General features: G+C 35.5%; 1 protein-coding gene across 6 annotated transcripts in view; it reads right to left on the reverse strand.

Annotated features, from left to right (window-relative positions):
• Positions 1-22,300, reverse strand: part of CCSER1 (coiled-coil serine rich protein 1) — a 572,831-nt gene that overhangs the window by 231,494 nt on the left and 319,037 nt on the right. For 4 of the 6 annotated variants that reach the window (XR_003526446.1, XM_027636005.1, XM_027636006.1 and 1 more), the window contains exon 8: positions 12,412-12,489. Coding sequence is in view for 5 of the 6 variants with exons in the window: in XM_027636005.1 (XP_027491806.1) it covers positions 12,412-12,489 (78 nt within the window). In the remaining variant the exon portion in view is untranslated. Of the gene's footprint in view, positions 1-4,652; positions 4,946-9,236; positions 9,565-12,411; positions 12,490-22,300 lie in introns of those variants that run through there. The other 2 variants (XM_027636007.1, XM_027636009.1) reach the window with 2 other exon arrangements.

Raw genomic sequence — 22,300 nt, forward strand, 5'->3', positions numbered from 1 at the left:
CAGATCCCAACTGAAAACCAGGAAAGAACAAATGACACAACCTCTTAGCCGTGCCTCAGGTTCATTGGGAAGCTCTCATAATTTCCAGAGTCCCATAAGTAACATTACCTGTGGCTTCAGCTCATATTATATTTAGCTTTGCAATTCAGAGAGCTTCTCCCATAGAAAAAATGGGCTCACTTCTGTCCAGTTATCAAAATGATTAAAAATCTCTGGATTTATTTTGCTTTACATATATATATATATGAACAAGCTTTTGGCAAGCAACTAGCCTGTTAGTTATTGTTCTCTAATAAGCAACTTCCAGTGTCAGGAGGGGACAGTTCCACAAGGTTTTAAAAAAAAAAACAACAACCAACTTGTGACAGTAGGAGTATAAGTAGATACATGAAAATGTCTGAAAAGCCAACTGTTCATCATTAGTCTCCGGACTTTTAATCATGTTCTGCTATTACTCGAGTTTTCTCAGGGTACCCGGGTGCTTGCAAAACATACAGAACCTCAGAAGTCGACTTCATTGAGCCAGACTGAATCACTGAATTGGTCCATTTGCGAACTTTTGCTCAAGCCAGTGAAACTTCTCTTTCTTCATGTTGTCTTTATTTCTGTAAAAGCTGAAATTTGGCAATTTCTTAGGGGTTATCTTTGCAGAATTTACCCATAACCTGACAAGACTCCAGTAGTAAATTTGTCTCCACAATAATCTTTTTTCCCCAAATCATTTAACAGACCAGAAGATGAAATACAGATGTACACACATACACAAAGAGATATTCACATGGACACTTTCTAATACTTGCACATTGGAAAGCTCACATCTTTGATGTGTGCACTTAAAATTGTTTCATACATTTAAGATATGAAGGTCCTACCGCCTTTATCATCTGCTCCTCTGTTGCAGTTGTGCATTCCTCATTCGTTGCTTAAAATGTAATATGTCAGTGCAGGTGTTGGCATTTCTCTGCAAATATTATATAGTATGGATGCACCATTACACAATACAGATCAAGTCCCTCTACTTTAGTATCAAATAAAAAGGTACCACTTAATTTTGTCATTAAAGTTATCATTAACAGCACCACCAAGTTTTTCCTAGGTGTTTTTAGATGAATAAAAATCTCCCTGAAAGTAATGAAGCTAGTACTGAATATAAAGTTGTAATATGGTATCTAATTCGTGCACTTTCATCTTCAGTATGATTTATTACATGCACACACAAAAATATATCTTTGTAAGTTTTTTGCAATGCATTTGCTAGTAATCAAACAGAACTTTTTTTTCTTTTATTGCTGCTATATCCAGTAGATTCATTTTAAATTTAATGCCTTTTTGTACACTACAAAAGAAACATATTACTATTCTCCAAATATCATTTATAATCCTTTCCCTTCATGTTCCTTCTTGCTGTTTTATCATTAATGTTAATATTCTGTTGACTCTTAAAAAGTAGAAGCTTCCATTACCAAAAATGAATAAATGAATACTAAAAGAGCACTGTATTAAAATGAAGGACGAGTACACAGCCTGGATATACTTCTCACTGCATTTCTATTGAGAAAACACTAGTAATAGGTCAGAGATAGAAATGACATTTTCTGTTCCTATTGTTAGTAAAACACAGATCTCACATATTATATGTTGGCTTTGTCCTCCTAACTTTTAACACTTACATAAAAGTCTAAAGCATCCTGAACAGTTTAAACTATCATCTAACTGACCAAATACTGTAAATATACCTAAAAACTACTGGTCAACACTGGGTAAACTCAGCTCCAGAAGTAAGCCATTGATGTCCTATCTACACATGAAAACCAAAATTTCCAGCTCTTTCACCTATGCCCACTATGCACACAGCATTTATGTCCACGAACAGCCTCAATGATTATGTTACAAATTATTTCAACACCTTTTGTAAACATTGTAAGCTACAGGAATTCTTTATTGGCCCAAATGCTTACTGAAGTACAGCAGAATACTTTCCATGTCAGTATTCACACTGTTCTGTGTGTTTTCATATCGAAATTGCTTCAGAAGATCAAATTAAAAGAAAAAGGCAAACAAAAAAAAACACTGACTGAAAAAAAAAATCTCCCTTCAATTCAAGCAGAATGTAACCTTTCTGCCTCTCTATCCTACCCCAGGCTTTTTGAGACTCGTCTTCCCTTCTGAGTGCTTATAATCTGACTCCTCTTAAAATCACTCATGTTCCTTCTCAGTCTCTCCAACATTTACCACAGAATATTTGCTCTAGCTGTAACATTTTTGCACCTTTGTTACTTCTCAGTCCTCAATTTCTACTTTTCCCCCTCCTGTGCTGTGTGAAACAGCCTTGCACTCGCACATTCACAAGTCCCTGGAGGAAAGTACTGAAAGCAAACTCAGGTTATCTGGTATCACTTGAAATGCATCAAATAGAGAAAAACAATGTGTGCTAGTTAAAATAACAAACTCCTGTACTTGTTAAATGCCAATGCGAGAATGAGAACAAAGTATTTTGCCAATACTGTTTTAGCATTGTATCTCTGTTAACATGGTGCTGCCATTGCTTGGAACAAGCTGCAGGCTTTGGATCAAGCTAACGACACAGGCATCAAGATTTGGTTTTGCCTGGTCTGCCTGGATATTTACAGAATATTTTATTTCTGGATATTTGTAGGATATTTTACTTAAGCTCTAAAGGGCAGTTATCTAATGACGAGGTTACTATCACCTTTTTGCACCAGCTGTTCAGGTTTTAGAGCTCCAGGACTATGAAGTTACTCACCATCAAAGGAAAGAAATCTTTGGAGTATGGTAAAACCATTTTTAAGGATAACAGAGGTATCACATAAACTTGCAACCAATGATAAAGAGTAAGGTGTACAACACATTAACAAACATATTAGAAAGATCCCACCTAGATTCCAGAATGAGGAGAAAGAAATCAACATTATTATCAGACTCCTTCCAAGGAGTTGTGATAGCAGATTTACTGTAATGCTCCCACTCCCACAACTGACCAGAAGCCATTGGACTCCAGATCACAAGAGTCTGTGCAAGAGTGATCAATACATCAACGAAAGAGACAGGTACTGGGAACATTATGTACATTTAATTTATTTTTTTTTCCAACTAGATGTGCTAGTATCACTCTGTACTGCAACAATAATTTTTAAGAAATCTTTGCTCAGACTGTTAAGACTTTAATTAAACTAGCATTAAGGTCTTGCTTATGTATATAAAGTGTTGATTGTGTTTCCCTGAAGTCTGAATAGAACTTGTCACCATAACAGCAGCAAGAGGTAGACATTTCTGTGCTCATCAATGATTACAAAAAGGATTTTCTAGACCAAGGAAGAGAAGGAAGAATGGCAACAGGTTAAGTTCAAAAAGATAACATGCACATGCTCGTTTCTATAGTTTCTTTAAATTATGCATTTGCTACTAATTGGTTTTACAAGATACTTCCAACAACCACAGTAAGAACTACACAATTAAACCTGTAAAGAAGTTTCAGGCAGCCTGATCAAAAGGGCAAGAGAGGATGCCAAAGATGACCGTTATGATCAAAGAAGAAAAGATGATATAAGACTGATAAACAATAACACTATGTTAAGTGGTAGAGAATTTCAGACAACATAATGCAACATCACCTATGAAGAAGGTTCATTCAGTTTAAAGATCCTGAATGAATATTTAGCTGAATGCTTTTATTTTCAGTTCAGCTCCATTTAAGAAAAACTGCAGAAATGTTTTTTTTAAATTAGTGCAGTATGTCCTCTTTTGAAATTAAAGGTACAGGTGCCTAACAGTTGCTCCAGTTGAGTAAATGTTCTTACTACATACTATGAGGCCTGATTGAAATGGCAGAAGAATAAGATTCAAGTATTGTATCTTTTTAGTAAGAAAAAGTATTAGCAGGAAAGGTTAAAGAATACTGCTGGCACAAGCACCTTCTTATCTTACCTGGTAAGGGTGGGTGTAGAGTACATCCTCAGGTGAATTAAGCCATTCCTGGGTAAGGTTACACTTAAGCAACTAACAGTAGTGACAGGGTTTGTGGTGAACTTCACTGTTTGCTCATGGTTTCTTGCTTAATAATGCCATGAACTAGGAATTACCCTTCCCCACCCCACTCTCTCTGGACAACAACTACTATCAACTCAAGTAGCACAGTCATGTCCAGCAAACACAACATTTACTTTGCTCACATTAATGTTGTCTTAGCAATGTCTCTTAGAAGCTGCAGGAAAATTAGAAAGAAAGTAAAGCCATTATTCCAATGGATTAAAAAAAAAAATCAGTGTGCGTTTTTAGGATCAGCTCTCCTACTTCCCGGGATAAAGATGGGTAAATTCTGGCCTTGTAAAAGCTTACCTAATACACTACAGAAATGTCTCTTGAGTCCCACATAAGAATTATATATATCATTATGAACATTCATCAGATAGACCACATACTGAAAGGTCCTGACCCTGTATTCACAACTGGTGCAAAAGTATTGCTACTGGAAGAAAAAAATACATGTTTTAAAAAGTAATGTTTTCCTCAGGTTTCCAGATGTTAAAGACACTTTTTTCAATCTCTGAGACAAGCATCAGCAAAAGATTTTCTTAGTTACAGTGAATCACCAATGGATGACTGAATGCACAAAATGGTAAGAACAATTTTTATTTCAGATAATAACTTTGTGATGGCTTACTAATAATTTATTCGTAGATACATTTAATAATAAAGATATTGCCAAAAAAAGGGGTTTGACTGTTCATAATACAAATGTTACGATAAGTAGTAGAATTTTGCCAGCAATGGTGACTTGCAGTTCATTTCATATACAGCAGAATTTAATTAAATCCATAAGTGCAGAGTGTCCAGATGTTGTTTTTTAATTTAATAATGATGGAACCAATGAGATGCTGATAGGTTTGTAAACTAAGCCTTCAGAACATGAAGAGTTCCACAGGGCCTTTAAAAACAAACAAACAAACAAACAAAAGAAAAAAAGAAAAAAGAAGAAATGAAATGAAATCTTAGTAATGCATGGTTTGATGGCAACACAAGGTTAAATGAAAAATGATTGTTTCTGCTGTATGCAGTCATGCAGGCACCGTGTAATAATAAAGCTTCTTTCACACTAATCATCAACATATCAACGAATTAAGTGACAAGGCAGACAAAACCAGAAATATGAGTCATCAGCTTGTGTATGACACGGTTCTAGTTAGAAAACAGTTACGTACAAGAGATGCCATGTTTGTACTAGAAAAAGGTCACCAGAGTGAGCTAGTCTATGCTAATAAAGGAAACCTACATACAATATAAACCACTTCCACTGTGTCAGCAGATCATCTTGTATTAAAAAACACTCCAAATGTACTAAGACAACAAAACCCATACATATGTCCTATAATGCAGTGGTTATCCATATCTCATTTTTCAATTTTCTTTGTTGATCTTTTCTTCAAGGTGAAACAAAATTTTTCTCATTTTTAGGAAAATATATTCAAAGGTTATTGCAAAATCTTACTATTTTTTAGAATTTTGACAGTTTTTGAGCACACTTCACTAAATTCCCACTTCACTCTTTTCAACAACACTGAAAAGGCTTCAGTGCTGCTATTTTCCAGTCTTACAAACAGGACACTGTTAGTGTTCAGCATAATGCATGAGTCAGCAAGGTATAACCTGGTGGAACAAGGATGTCTTTTTAATTTCAATCGAAAAAAAAACTATTGAAACATCTTGTTTTTCAGTATCCTATTTCTTTCTCTCCTTAGAGTAACAGGTCAGAGTGGATACAGCAAGAACATGCTATTAATTCTAGGGCTAACTCTCATTTATTTCATGCTGAGAGATGTCATGAACTGTCTGGTAGCATCTTTATGATAGAAACAATGTAACTATAACACACTAAAAATACACTACTGCAATAAAATGCCGGTAAGTCATACTCCTAAGTACAGTACAGAAATTAAAGTAAAACAAGAAATGAGACAAAATGGTTATAGTTTACGGATATAAAGTGAAAAAGTAAACTTCTGGAGAACTATAACAGGCACACAGTGATGGAGCTAAAGCAGAAAAAGTGGGAAAAGCTATGTCTTAAAAAAACCCAACAAAACAAACAAACAAAAACTTCTAGGATTAATAAGTAGTAATAACTAAACACCCTTTTTTTGCTTCTTCCCTTTCTTCTCTCCCCCATGCCAAGACACCTAAGCAAAGGTTAGTGACAGTAAGCTTGGTCAATATTTCTATATACCTCATATTTTATTGCACTTTAAAAGCAAGATAGCAGCAGCATAACTGCAGATATCAAGACAAAAGAAGTTTAAGACAGAAAAATGTAGAATAAGTAGAAAGATGGAAAACTTAACAGGCAAGAAGAACACTGCTCTGTTTATAAAGAGTATGTTACAGGAAAACAGTGTTTTAGAGATACAGAGACTACAGCATTATATTAAGTTTGGGTCTACAAGGAAACAGCTATTATATCCTCAAACCACATACTACTACAAATATTGAAGCAGTACACAGTTTATTTACACAAGCATCCAGAAAACAACTTGCATGCCACAAATCAAAACTGAAGATCATTCATACCAACTACACACCACACGGAACACAAATTTTATTGTTCTTCACTCCTAAAGGTGGTAAAATTAAATGCATAATAACCTACTGATAATCTGCCACAGAAGTAACGTGGTTAGTAGAAGCCTGTCTTTTCCATATGGCAAGCCTCAGTTTCTGTCCCAGAACCCAGTTACTTTTGAAGTTTCTTTATGTGAAAACCTGTATCACTTTTTGCACAGCATGACAGACACCAAACCCTCAGCACATGTGTCCTCTGGCAAGTTCAGCACCAGTAACTTGAACTGTTTATCCCCATTGTGAGTAGGTGTAACAAATCTTTCATCTTCAATATCTCATGGTTGAATGGAATTCAAACACCAAGTACGTAGGGGTTTGATGGGGAAGCGTGTGTTTGGTCAGGGTTGGTGGAAGGCAATCATTAAAACCAAAAAAAGTTTCAGCATAACATTTCACTATTAATGGATGAAGAGTTTGACAATTTGCATAAGTAGGACACCTTAAAACATATGTGGATTTTAAAATGGTATTTTGAAATTGTATATTAAAAGAAAGGAAACTGCACATAAGAAGAGAAAATGATTTCTATAGGAAGTTGTAGGCAAGGATGTAGCATGTCAAGAACAACTTGGATATCTAAATATGAATAGGTACATAGACACACAACCAAAGCAAATATCAAAATAGTTAACAGCTTGTTTGATTTCTAGAGGTATTTTTTAAAAAATTCCATTTGACAAAGGTATATTATGCATAAGATTGCATTATTTCACTGTATACATTAGAAAATAAACTGAGAGAAAATAAGAAATAAATGGAGAAAAATAATCTAGTGGTAAGATGCAATAGCAGATGGACATCAGTCTCCAAGACGAGGAGGGGAAGCAGAAGCAGGATGCATTTTCTAGTTTAAGTGGCAAAATACAACTCATTTCACACTGCAACAAACTACGCAGTACTGTGGGCAGGAAAGTATTTAGATTAAACTTGAAAGTTCAAGAAGTTCAAGTACTTCAGTATTCTATTCCCCTGCCCTCCTAAAGTAGAGGACAATGCAACACAGTCCCTTCACAGCATCCATAAGCTATGCTGGCTGGCTGACAGGGAGGATAAGGAGCATAGAAGGGAGGTGGAGGGGAACAGTTAGAGCATCCACCTCCATATCTTCCACTCCCTCCCAGTGAAACTCAGAGGCTCTGGAAAAAGTAGTACCCAGGCTTTAAGAGGGTAAGGGAGGCACAATGTCCAAGGCAATTCACAGCAAGCTACAGAACAATTACCCTAAAATATGTATCAGTATGGATTTTAATACTGCATGATTGTGCAGGTGATAAAAGTCAGTGCCTTCTGGTATATCACAGAGCACTGTTACAAACACAATGCTGGTGATCACCAAGGAAAGGTAATTTTTGTCTGTAGCAATGCAAATCAAACTGTAGCAGATTGCGAGCAATGCCACACAAGTCTGTTGTCTAAGACTTTAGAAGCATCATACAAAACGTAGGGATCACTAAACTGGAAAAAACTCTCATTAAATATGGAATGAGTTTAGGACCAGTCCAAAACCTGTTTACATCAGCTTTACTCTCAGTATGAAAGACAAAGAACAAAGAGTTCTCAGATGTGAAAGCTGTAATAACAGCACAAGGCAAGCACAGAAAAGACTCTGCAGAAATCATGTCAGTTCTTCAGAATTTCTACTCTGTGGAGAATAAAATTAAGTACAAACTTTTCCATCTGAAGACTGATAAAAACTGACAAAGTGGTGCTGAGTTGGACTTCTTTTGGTAACAGAAATGAGAAGTGTACTGTGATTGTTTAATGCCGCTTCTGAGACACATTTTAATGAAAATGCATTAGCAGTGGCACATGCTACAATGTGCTTGTGTGATGCCTGCATGATACTTTGGACTACTTATTCAGCTAGAAGCCATTATTAGAGTTGTATCCCTTAACATGATCTTGTAATCAGTCCCAATGCTAGTTGACTGTATCTATTCATCTTTCAGTCCATTCCAGCAACCTGACTGACATGGAAGAAATTATGCCTTGATCTCTCAATAAAATAAGACTCTGCAAGCACAGAAAGGTGAAGGAGGTTAAACTAGCATTGATTATTGAAGACACATTAATAATTTATTATTTAGCAGCCTTGACATCAATCTGTTGTGCACATAGCTCTTTATGCAAGACTCCTAGTGTGTTTTAAATGATTCTCAGTACACATATTGGAAAACAGAATAAATTTAGGACTATCACAAGATGAAGATCCCTTCACATTCTGCAGTACAAAGCCTTCTAAGAAACCCTGATTACTTTCTAATGTCTTCCATTGAATACATAGGGTAGTTGGTTTGGTATTTTACTTTCAATCTACTCAAGCAGCAAAGTGGTCATGTTAATTACTTAAGAACACAGTAGCATTTCTCATCATGGAAGACCTCTTTCATCCTTATAAAAAATAATTTTAAACTTTATGTTTTAATTCCATAATTAAGTTTCTATTAGATCATTTTAATACAGAAAAAACATTAAACAGTGTGCTTTCCAGTTCAAACAGTTCTTTATGAGAAACATTATCTTTACTGCTACAGACTTTATCTTCCACTTGCTTACTAATACAGTACTGTAAAGCAATTTCAGTTGAAAAATCTCAGTGTGCTGTATGGGAAAAAAACAGAGAAATCTATCAGAAGTATTATCCAGCAATTTAAAGGTATTGCAGATTGCATGATCCAAACATTACTGACCATCTTGATAGCCAGAATCTGACTGTAATTATGTTATAGCTGCTAACATAAAATACAATATATTAAATTCCATCACCTCTCAAACACATAAACATTCACTTAATACTGTTTAAGTTTCATCAGAGCAGCTCCACAGAAACAAGAACATTTCTTCCCTTTGAAACACTGCACTTCCTCATTTCTTCACCCATTCCTTCTTAAATATAGATTAGCCTCCAGCTTTATTTCATTACTGTACACCCTATGGACAAAAGGATTAATTCCTCATCTAAGTCAAAGTCAGAACTTCCATTTACTTTTAATGACACATCTAAATGAATTCCAAGGCTAAAGAATAGTCTCTTAACTACTGGAGACATTGTCCAGAAGTCAAAAAACCCCAAGCATTGCTTTATTTTGGGGCTAACCTGTCTCAGTTTTTTGCAATGCAAAATATGCAACTTTTAAGATTATACAATGAAACGAACAAATATACGAGAATATAAAACAAGCCATTCACAATGGCACTATCTTAAGCATTTCTGAAATATTATACTATGAAGTGTATATCAACATTAGTACCACATGTATGAAATAACGCTACGCAAATTCCTAACTACTATTCACTTCTAAAGTTGAATTAAGGAAAAATAAAAAACATGAGGGTTATTTTTTTGGTTGGTTGTTTTTTGTTGTTTTTTTTTTTGTTTTTTAATTAAAGCAGCAACTCTGTAACGATGATGAAATGAACTTAAATTTTCTGCTTACCTCTTAAACTAGATCTTAAGTATTCAATGTATACTCTTCTCAGAATGTGCGACTAATGGAGTGAAAAATATATCTTGTATTCTCTGGTCTGTTTTATGTTTTTCTATTGAATCTTATTTCATAATAGCACAATGTTCTTGTAGTTATACACATTTACTGACATCCTGAATAAAATGATGAACAGATACTACTTGCCACAGTTACAACTTGATCTTTAAAATCTCATACAAAAGCAAAGAATACAAACGTAATTGCCTCTTAGTTTCCACAGAAACACAGTTGAACCGATCATTAATAGCTATTCTCTGAAGAAAAGCTGCACAATCCAAAAAATAAAAGAGTAAAAAGTTTTAACAATATTACAAAAAGTGTTTATACTATTTATTTGCACATCCTTCTTCACTCAATTCCCTTCACGGTGATGATAGCAGGGTTGTCTTATTCCTGCATATTAATTCAAATTTCTCTGCAATCAATTCCCTGAAATGGAATTTGCACAAATACTCTGTACCAGATAAATACAGGTGAGGCGTTATTCCATAGAAAAACATTCCACATTTCCTTTTGTTCTTGCATTGCAACAGCCTATTTAAAAAAAATATATTATTGCAACCATGACAAAGTAAGAGACATTTTAACCAGGAAAGTTTAAAAAATGCATTCTGCTAATGTTGAAGAGGACGCTGCTAAAGAAAAGGATTTACTTGACTTACTGTTGTTATTATTATGTTTAATACTCAGATCTCAGCCAGAAACCTGTACCTGTTTGGGAGAGGGAGTTCTAATTTTATTTTTTATTTTACTGATAGGACACCTCCTCTCTCAGACTCCAAGAGAACACAGACTGGAAAAAGGGAAAAAAGATACAATCTGCTAACAGCAGGAATCTCTCCAGTATGAGTACCACATATTTGATTTGGGAGAGAACAATCAAATGCTTAAGTCATACCTGTTAAAAAAACAAACCAAACCAAACCCAAACAAACCAACACAAAACCCCCCCAAATCTTACATATTGCTTTTTAACATTTTTAGTGGAAGCTTTTATTTGACATCCAAGATATAAGAAAGCAGTTGTTAAGGATAATTACTCACAGAAGAAATGGATATATAATTGCAACACACGAAAATGTTTTCAATTATTTTTGAATATTATGTCATTTTCACCAGTAATATATACACACCTCAGAATTTCAGTAAAGGGTTCATATTCAGCAAACCAAAACCACGAAATCAGTGCATATGGGTACATTGAGTAAAGTACTGATCTATTTGCCCCAAATAAGAAAATACTCAAAAAAACCCATCTAACAAACCACAGTTGTTGAGCAATAGATATAAGGAGAATAATTATAACTACGGTTTTGTTCAATGTATTTAATTTAAAAAGAAATGTTAGCACTCCTGGTTTGAATCAGCTTAAAAGAGTCTGAAAAAAAAACACTTTGGTTCAACAACTTTTCAGATTAGAACATGAAACTTTTATGTTTCTATTTTAAGAAAACTATGCAAAGACTCAGAAGACAAAACTTTAATGCTCCACTGATACAAAACATACTGAGAGGAAAGTTACAAAACCTGCTTTAATTCCATCATTCTCTTAATAAATTTGAATCAGCACGTTGACATATACCAATGCACAGCCATAGCCTTATTTTGCAGAACAGTTTTTGGCAAGAATTACTGTTAGACTGCTCAAATCACAGAATAGAACTGTGCTAAATATTCCACATAGTGGCATTCTTAATCAAAGATTATTCAAGAGGCTCACGTAAAGAAGTGAATCTCTTGCATATATTTAAGCAACATCACACAGAAAAAATACTTGTAGTTAGAAAAACTGGGGGAAAAAATATTTCTACAATTAAGGAATATTCCTTGACTACCTTCTTGCATGAGGATACATACTATGAATTCACATTCTAGGAGAAATTCTGAGAGATGCTCTTCAGGAAATAGAATTTTAAGATCACTTGGCAAAATTGTACTTACTCCATTATCTTCCAAAATTCAAATCTTGTTGGGACAGCACACGGCGATTATAAACATAATAACCTAATTAAAGTGTCAGTAAGTGTGCAAATGAATACTGAAAAAAAAATTACAATCCACTAATAGATACCCTCCACATTCATTTATGCTATTTCTCAGCTCTTTGTAAAGCCTAAAATTAGCAGGGCATTAGTGCGATGGCAGGTAGTTGTAATTATCTTCGCATGTTTCCTAAGGTATTTTAGTATCACCAAATCAATGTACGGACACAACAGCAGCAGAGGCAAACCAGCTGACAGAAAACCCACAAAGATGATAAAAAAAAATACTGTTTAATACAGCTACTTACATCATGGCATACGAGTTCTGTCTGCGTGGATTTATCTGCTTGGGAAGGAAGAGCCTTCTGAAAGCACTGAGCCTTTTCCTGTAAAACAAAATAACATTGCACAGGTGAGTCATGTTTTTCGTCAGTGGCTTTACAGCTACAAATATCCACATAAATTCAAAAGTCATGCATGGACAGATGTTAAGATATAGATTTAGTATGGCACTATTCTCACCAGGAGGTTGATTTCCTTAGTGTTATATCCCTTTATAAATTTATTTTTCTCTTAAACAGAGGGTGAACTCAGACAGTCCAACTATGAAGTACAGCTGGGCCGACAAGAAGGATGTCACTGAAACCTGATACAGATACAGAGCACAGTAAATACAGGTACAAAGCACCGAGTAGCTGCAGGAACTCTTGTAAACACCAGTACCCTTCCAACAGCAAAGAAACAATTTTTATTTTTTTTTTTAAGAAACATTAAGGAATATGCAAACTCCACTGCAGATCACAACACTGAGATGACTTCCTTTCCCCTGATGCAAACACGATATTGTACTAGTTTCTGCTTTTCCCATCCTTGTCCCTCTGTACCTCAATCATTTTTGCAAGTGTGACATGGAATCTCTGAGACAGGCTTGAGCAAAGATATCTTGCTGCTTTGACACCATTATGCTTCACCACGAAAAAAAAAAAAAAGGATTTTAATACTTCATTTGAAACTCATCACTAAGCAGAAATGTTGATCCTCATCAAGTTTGTATGTATACTATTTTAGGTTATAGGAGAAAGCACATGATGAAACAGCTGTAAATATGTGGGGTAAGGCAGGAAAAGGCACACAGGAGGGGAAGGAGAATCAGTAAAGTCCTTTACTGTACTGATTTATGTTTTACTAGCTACTGATACAGTTTTATTTTTCAGCTGTATCCATACAAAATAATTATCTTGGACTCAAATTCCTCAAGATCTACAAAAGTGTGTTTTAATGTTACAGACAGGTGGGTATCTCAATAAAACAGAATTTGTTTAAACTGAATTTCAAGTTAATTGACTCTCAAGTTCTCCTGTTACTTGTTTCAAGGCAAGATACATACACTACTACATTAAGTTAACAATAGGAAGACATCAACACCTCAGTAACCCTTATCTCCACTATTTCAACCCTTCAAACAAGGGGTGGGGGGAAACAGAATTCAGACTCATTTCTTCACTTGTATAAGATACTTGTGCCCCAATTTGCTGATGTAATTAGAGTTAAAATTGAATTCATAAAAAAGGCAATCACTTCTGACAGAAAAGCTTCATCTTCTCAAAGTTTGAATTTACTAGAGCAGTGCCTACAGCAGTTTTATGTGTTTAAAAAACAGATATTATTACATATTTACTTTATTATTTAATCACATTTTACTGCTCAGAAGCTCCATGAATTTTCTAGTTACAAACACAGATACTCACAGACACTGGATGTTCTAGTAACATTATGACTGGACCAGTACTAGGATTAAACTGTGCATCTGATCGAATTTAACATTTTCCTTTCTCTGTGGATTGACAAATATATGTTTTGAAGAAACAGGGGAAAAAACCACAGAGGAAGTAAAAACATTCATTAAGGCAACCAATTAATTGGGAAATCTAGAAAGGCTGGAATAACAAAATCCACTTCTTTCCTTGAGCTGCTTATTTAACTACATGTGTAGTGAGATCCATTTTTAATACATCCAAGTTCTGACTCCACATTAACGTGGCAATACTTTTTATTTACTTTTTAGTAAGTTAACTAATACAAATGGGAAAGACTGAAAATTTCCAGGAGCCCAGATACTGAAAACATACATTTGGAACTAAAACCTCTTCCTTTTTCTCAATTACAGCAAAAGAGGAAATGAAAAATCTTTACAAGCCAGGTAGCACACTTTAACATTAATTCATAACAAAGAAGTAAGTTACCTGGACATATATTTCCACAGCAACCTTCTACTGCCTTCACATCATTACTCCCAGAGACAGTTACTATTATAAAGTAACACTTTAAAGCATTTTTTAATGTTTTTCAAGTCCTTAAACTTCCTTGAGACCTTTTTGCCATTTTAAAACACCAAAGTTGCCTTCTTCCAGGGGCTTCCTGGTGGACCTGAATAATTAGTGACTTTTTCCACATGTGACCCAGTCTTCATGCCACTAACTTCAAATGATGCACTCTATCAACTTCTCCCCAAACATCAAAAAGCTCACAAAAGCTTTTTCGTAAGTCTGTGTTACAAAGTAAGGATTTAGAGAAAGTCAAAACACAGTACAAGGGGATTCCTTAATGCTACAATTTTTATTTTGAGAGATTTCATAGAATCGCAGAAGGTTCAATTGTCATCCTCCTGCTTTCTGCCCTTTCTCTGTGTTTGTCTGAGTCAGCTCCACCTTCTCTATAAGATATTATGTAGTAACAAGACTGCAAATAGATTCTTCCTTATCCTTTTTCTTTACAGCGTAAACAAAATAGGTACCTTGGCCTCTCTAAAGACCAAGAAGGGACCAAACAATTTTTTTTAAAAATATTTTTAGGACTTTTTAAGATAGAGTATTACCATTCTGTGTGTTGTTATTCTTTCTTACTAAAATAAATAGCATGAAAGTACATTTGCAGGTGATACAGATAAGAGTATGAAAAAATTTTATTCCCTGGGTTCATCCTAATTAGTGAAAAGGCAAGAAGAGCTGTTAGCAATCCTAACAGTAACATTACCAGCAACATTCATTGCACCCCTCCCTCTCACGTACACGTGTGTGTGTGTGCTTGAGAGCGTGACAGTGTTAGGGTTAGAGAGAGAGATAAAAACTATGTGGAAGGACATTTTCTCAATCATTTGCAGTTGCTTAAATTACTGAGATTACTGACTCTAGTATTTCAACAGCCTTAGTGAAAAGCATTAGACCATGACCAATAAGGATCATGGTCCTATCTATTTCTTCACACTGGAATAAATTCACATGTAGTTTATATCTCAAACTACTACGTCTACTACAAGACTGTAATTGTTTGAATACTTACTATTTTATTACTATGCTTGTAATAAATCACTGAAAGGTGCTAAAATAGGAAGATAACAGACATCAGCTGATAACATCTAAGTAAAAATATTAAAGTAGAAAAGTGAAATAAAAGAGAAAGTGAGAAAAGGCCTTAGTCTTCATCACTGAAAGACAAACAGTAGAAAAGAAGTCGAGTCAGTTACTACCAGACTACTTATTTTTAGGGAATCAATATAGGTTAATCACCCTAACACATGAGACTGGCTTTCTAAAACATTCCTTCTCCGAACTGAAGAGTACTGAAACAATTTTCATAGCTTTGACTGTGAATAGGTCAAAGTTATTTTTTGTGACTATTCTCTCACCCATTTCTTTACCTGTGACAGCATGGTGACCACTTGTGGTGCTTCGTTTAATTGCAAATTCCAAAAAGAAAATGCTTCAAAATCACCTTGAATGTTCATACTAAATCAGAGAGCAAAATTTACTGTTCCAGCTGTTTTAGAGGAAACAGAAGTCTACGGGACAGTACAGCTGTGGCTTTCACCCCTAAGGCATCTATTTTGTCTAGTTGATAGCATATTAAAAGGTGGTTTGGGTTTTTTTTTTGTTGTTTTCCTGTTCACCTCCTAGCTGTTTCACCTTTATTCTTACTTAGATTAAAAAAGAATAATATCGTAAATTAACTTTTAGCCTTCAAATCTCTTAATACTCAAAAGACTCAATCTTTCTCTCCTATAGTCTGTACAGATTATTGTATAACTGTATGAAAACAAATGTGGTTTTTTTACATTTTCTCTCAGCGTATATCCAAAACAGCCTATGGCTGTCATAAACGCTGCGGTCAGATTTACAGCTTACAAATCATTGTTTCCCTTGCTTCAGGCATTTACCCCACTGTGAATAGCAACTTATGTTCACCACAGAACTGGGGGGAAAAAGCTGTTCTTCAGAAGGCTTATAAAAATGCAAAATCTTTTAATTTTTATGTGTTTTGGGATTAAACTTAATCAACAGCAGCAGTTAGGCAGTGAGAGCAAAGGGACAACAAACAGAAAAAATCCTGCTTTTCACCATCTATTCTACCTAATTTACAGACTACAACGAGCTACAGAATTGACTTTATGACAGCTCTTTCCATAGAAATTGAGTCCCTATTGGTTTGAATCTCAGTTTGGGAAGAAAACATAACATACACAGCATAGCTCTAGTGATCAGCTGTGGTACAGCTGAATCACATCACACTTGAAAATGCTTTGTGAAGCCCAGCAAAATGCCAAGCTGTCTCTTCAGTACAGGATGAGAAAACACCTACAGCTTGGTTCAACACTCAGCAGATAAATGTACTGAGACCTAAGGTGCTCAAAAGCCACAACAAATTTCAAGGCATTACTCTGGAATCACAGTGGCAAATGGGTGTGATCATCCCCAAGGAGACTAGCCCACTGATCAGGAGAAAAACAAGGGAAAACTTGGTGGGAATGCATCCAAGTATGCACAAATACAGATTTCATTGAGGGTTATAGTTCTGTTAAATCACTATAAACAACAAACACCAAAACAACATGGAATTTCAGTGAAGAGTTCAAAGTTTTCACATAGGACTCACACAAACCAAAATAGTTTTTCAATTATTACATTATAGTTTTTTTGTAAAACACAAGGCAAAGTTCCATGCATATGCTAAGTATGGTATCTGGAATGAAAGACAACATACCTTCTGTTTTGATTTCTATCAGAACACAATATCCAGGTGTGAATCAAGAAAGGCTAAGAAAAGCCTGGCCCCAAGCAGTTTGCAATACTTAAATAATTAGTTATTGCCAAGTCCAAATTTAATAAAAAAACCCCACAGTTTCTAAAAGTACAATCACTTCATGGCAGCTCTTTGAACATCAACAATATTTAGTAAGGTTTCAACTCTGATAGAGTTACAAGTCCTGTTGTAGACACGCCAGCTAATCTTATTCACAATACAGAAAAGTTTTACTAGATCCTAACCAGAGAGGGTTATAACTATTTTTTAAAAGTTCTGAAATCCTTATTATCTCAATTATTTTCTTAAATTTTCCATACCTCTGCCCCACAAGTTAAAAAACTCTTCTGTTTTTCTAGTGATCACATCTCTAAAATAAAAATAAATTTAAAAAAATCAAGGATCACACATTCACATATGGCCCAGATATAGGCATGCAGGCTTTGAATAATGCAAAACGATAAAAAATTTATAGGGTCACACTCTGTGAATAATATGGTCATAACAAGTGATGACAATCTTAACACCTGAAGAACAAAAACAAAAACCACGACTTAAGAAAAGTGGTCCTTGAAAGCAAAGAATAAACAAGCACTAGTGCAGTCATGACCCTTCACAAGGCTGACATATCAAGCATAGTAATTCATGTAGAAGTTATCTCTACAAGTAGTTTTGAACTTTTAATAAGCATTGTTGTTAGTTTTAATTTATGTTATGGTTGCATCCAGATGTCAAAGAAGATATTCATAAGTCTTATAGTAGCTCATCTAATACAGAATTTTATCTCTCTCAATCCATATATACTTGGATTATCACTGCTACACAAACTGCTAAGACCACCTAGATAAATACAATCCTTTCCCAAAACATGACACCCAACAGACAAGACTAGGAGTCAGTATTATCCCAGTCTGATAACTCAGAAATTGTGATACTGGGACACTAAGCCTTACAGCAGCAAAAAACAAAACCCACCTTAGTACTATTGACTTGATCATCCCACAAATATTTGAAGAAAAGTAGAAAATAGGTGATTTATTTGTTAAAGTCATGTGTGAAGCCATCTGCTGACTTATGGAGTGCTGCATAAATCCATAGCCTAAATGTCATGTTCGGGAAAAGCAGTCTGCCTCACACCATTAATTTCAACACATTCACATTAGATAGGAATTTCTGGGCTCAGTTACCCTTTCAGAGGCCACAGCAGTGAAGAGTATTCGGTACAGTACTGAATTACTACACATTTAGGTTCAAACATCCAACTTGCACACCACTGATTCACAATGCTTGAGCATTTTTATCTAAATGGACATCACCTAAAACCCAATGAAATTCTCTTCAATTAGAGCTCTCATTTACTTAAAGCATTTAACAGCCCCATTTAAGGTATGAAACTGGTTACTGTTTTTGTACAAACCAAGTGTTGACCCATAAGCTGTAAAGTACTTGGTCATCAAGAATAAACAGGTTTTACCCCATTTAGGTTCTCCTTTTCTTATGCTTACTAGCTGAAAATGGAGATGAGACACAAAGTCTCTAATTAAATTCCTTGCAAACTAATATTCAAGTATTTCAGAAACAACTCCAACTTTGAAAATCTCTATCATACCCCTTAAACAAAGACATAAACATATTTACTCCAAGTATTTGTCTCATGGGAGTAGCACTTTTTTCATAGTCTAGCGAGAATTAACTCTAAGAACCTAGAGTAGGACAAAATGGATTGGATAGATTATTCCTTATGCACGTCTGCTTTCGGTAAAATATACTTCCACAACATCACCTCTAGCTGGTATGCTCATGATTCAGCTGGCACAGTTGTGGTGACCACAAACACAGAGCTAACATGTAAATGAACATAAATCTCTCAAGTCTGGTAAAGAAAGAAACCACAGTTTAGAACTTCAGGTTTTGCTCTTTATCCTTCTTCACAGTTACCACATTTATCACTTTCATGGTGTACATGTTTTTAAATGCTGACAGGTTCTGCATGGGTACACAAACAGAATTTCACAGTCTGTCCAAAACATCTGTTTTGGAAGGGTTGGGGTTATTTTTCCATAATTTCTTTCCTTTTTTTTTTTTTTCTTTTTTTCTGTGACTATCAGCATTCATCAAAGGAAAAACTCTCTGGTTAAACAAATACAACATAAAATTACAGCATTACAAAAATCCTCTAGAGCATTAACTAACAGATGACTCTGCAACACATTTAATATAAAGTTGTTCTTGGGGAAGTTAGTTTATTAATTTTTGAAAGTATCAAAAGCACTTGTTAACTTTTTATTATGTTTTTCTCCCCTACCATGTGAAATGCTACCATGTCCTTTAGGCCTCTAAGTGGAGATATTTAAGTGTGTTGCCTGTGAAATACATCTCTTGGATTGTGGTTTCCATTCCCTCTGTGCACACAGGGACATCAGTGGGATGTGATTAATGTCAGCAGCAGTCACTTGGCACATAGATTTAACAGCACACGCATTAGGCAGAGTGCAGGAATCATTAACTCAGCACATCCCAAATTGCAACTGATGTTTGTTGAAGGCTTCTGGCATTAATTAAACCTCACACCGCTAAGTGTTTACAATAATTTTACAGACTGCTGTCCCGAGGAACGAGATTCATGACTGTGACATTACGAGCATGTAGCACAAACAGAAGAAAAGGGTCGTTTTCGAACTCTCCCAGCAACTGCATGAGGCAGGCAGATTTTGATCATTTGGTGGTTAAATGAATAGAGGAAAATAATAACATAAATCAAATAATTTATGCCACCATGGAAATCAACAAATCCCTGTACCAATCTCTGCAATAAATAAGGTTGCAGTTTCATTCACTGATATCAACAATATATGACCCCCGTATCACTGTACATATATCCAGCAATATTGAAAACAACCCACAGCTGCCATTCTTTGACTTGTTCCCCCTGTGAAATAATGTCAGTTATTTAGTAATTTATCTGTAGATTTTGGCAAGTATTTTGGTCAGAACCATCAGTTTGGGTTTAGCGCTGCCAGAACAGGACAACTATGTGGCTTGCTTTTGTCCTACACTCATGGGCAGCCCATTAAGTTCACATATTCACATGCACATGCTGGAAGTAATCACCACTGTTTGTCCATCTGTTCCTCAGTAATAATTTTTTTATTACAGTGGTCAATACTAACTAGTCCAAGCAACGGAGTTAGAAAATTAAAGCTTCTGTAAGTTTCATGAAAATCACTGTCTGCACAGATGAGAAGGGCCTAAGTTGGCAAGGGCTTCAGCATGAGCTTCAACCTGAAAGTCAGTCAAACAGGCAACTGGCAGAGAGCTGTGTAGTGCCTTCAGCCCAAGAAACACTTAGGAGCTCAGAAAGGTCTTCAGGGGCTGTAGGGGAAAGCGGGGCATGAAGCATTATAGGGAAACAGAGGGTTTCAATAAAAGACTAGGGAGATACAGTCAGAATAGGATTTAGTAGTATTGCCCATGAAAAAGCTTCCGTCACTACACCAGGCACTCACACATACTGCAAAGACTTTTTCCTCTGCAATTAATTGCTTAAGCAAGGACCAAAAGGCACTTTTACCCTTTGCGAACCTTCTCTCAGGGGAAGTCACATCATGGGGTTTGCCAGTAATTGACAATGGAAAGCTATTAAAGCAGAGAGCTTTTACTGCGAATTCAGGTTTACCACTCATGCACTCCATTCTTATCCACTTACCCCAATTGAGATACTGAAAATTAAGTATAAAGCACATCATATTAAATTCAATAAGACAAACCCAACACATTTTAATATGCATTATCAGGGTATTCCAAATACTATCTAACCAAGGCTTACAAGTAATGTTTGACAGCTTTGTACTGCTTTTCCTAAGCAGAAGAGTTTTGACCAGACAACAAAATTTTCTTTCACTTTTACAATACCAAAGCAATCCAAGCCAGTTTTCTTATTTTTCATAGTACTTAACTGACTACAACACAGTAACATTTCAGCACAACACGAGAAAAGCATATCAATCTCCTCTCCTTTCAAATATGTCTTTAATTAATTCAGAAACTCTGCCAACGATGGGAGTTTGATTTCATGAAAGCTATGTGACTGTTACAAATTCTACAGCAAATCATTAGGATGCTGGAGCTTTGTTAAGCATTTTAGCAGTGACATTCTGATTTCAATTGGTGAAACTAATAAATTCTGGATCCCTTTCCCCACCCACGATGTAGGGCGGCCCAGTTCTAGTTCCATCTCCATCTGAGGAACCATTCCGACGTCTTGAAGGATGGGGAAAGGGAACTCCAGGGGTTTCTTCAGGGTTTTCTTCTGGCCCTGAGCCTGGAGGGGAGAGGCCAGAAGAAAACCCTCAGGACACCTTCCCAGGACATTCCTGAGATAACACTACCATGGGGAGTGTTGGGAAGAAGCAGCATGTGTTTGCAAAGAGACCACCAAAAGCCATTTAAAGACATGTTTAAACAACAGTTTTCCCACATAATGCAGGTTTAGTGCCACAAATAAGATACACAGCAAAATATTCTCATCATTGTATAAGTGTTGTACTTTCCCAAGCACCTGTAAAAGACACTAAAAATTCCTTTACTGTACAAGGAAAGTAACCATTACATTAAGGTTTTTGGTATGATGTGTATGCACAAAGAAGTTGTTGCACAAATAATTAAAGTAGGATGTTTCTTATTATTTCTGGGAGCATTACAGGATCTTTCTTTTCTTCTCCTTTTTAAAAATATAATTTCTCACCATTTAAGGAAATGGTGACTAGACCTCTATTTACCACTGACAGACATCATAAGCAAAACACGTTGCTATGGTCCCCAGATTACTGCTGTAATCAAACCAAAAAGGATGACTTATAAGGACCATAAGGGAGCTGTCACATAAAACTGTTTGAAGAGGGGAAATAACAACTGAAACTATGATATATTCATAAAAACATGAGAATTACATTATACAGGTCTAAAGAGATACCTCTTATAGAGTTTTTCAGACAAAAGAGGAATAAATTCTAATTTTTTCTTCAGAAAACAGGAAATGAAAAAGAAATGAAAGTGAATCTATGGCACTTGAGAAACATTAACAGTCAGTTTATACTATAACATAAATTCACTCTGCCAAAG

This window comes from Corapipo altera, unplaced genomic scaffold (assembly GCF_003945725.1).
Source record: "Corapipo altera isolate COAL_440 unplaced genomic scaffold, ASM394572v1 22b, whole genome shotgun sequence".
NCBI classification, from domain to species: Eukaryota; Metazoa; Chordata; class Aves; order Passeriformes; family Pipridae; genus Corapipo; species Corapipo altera.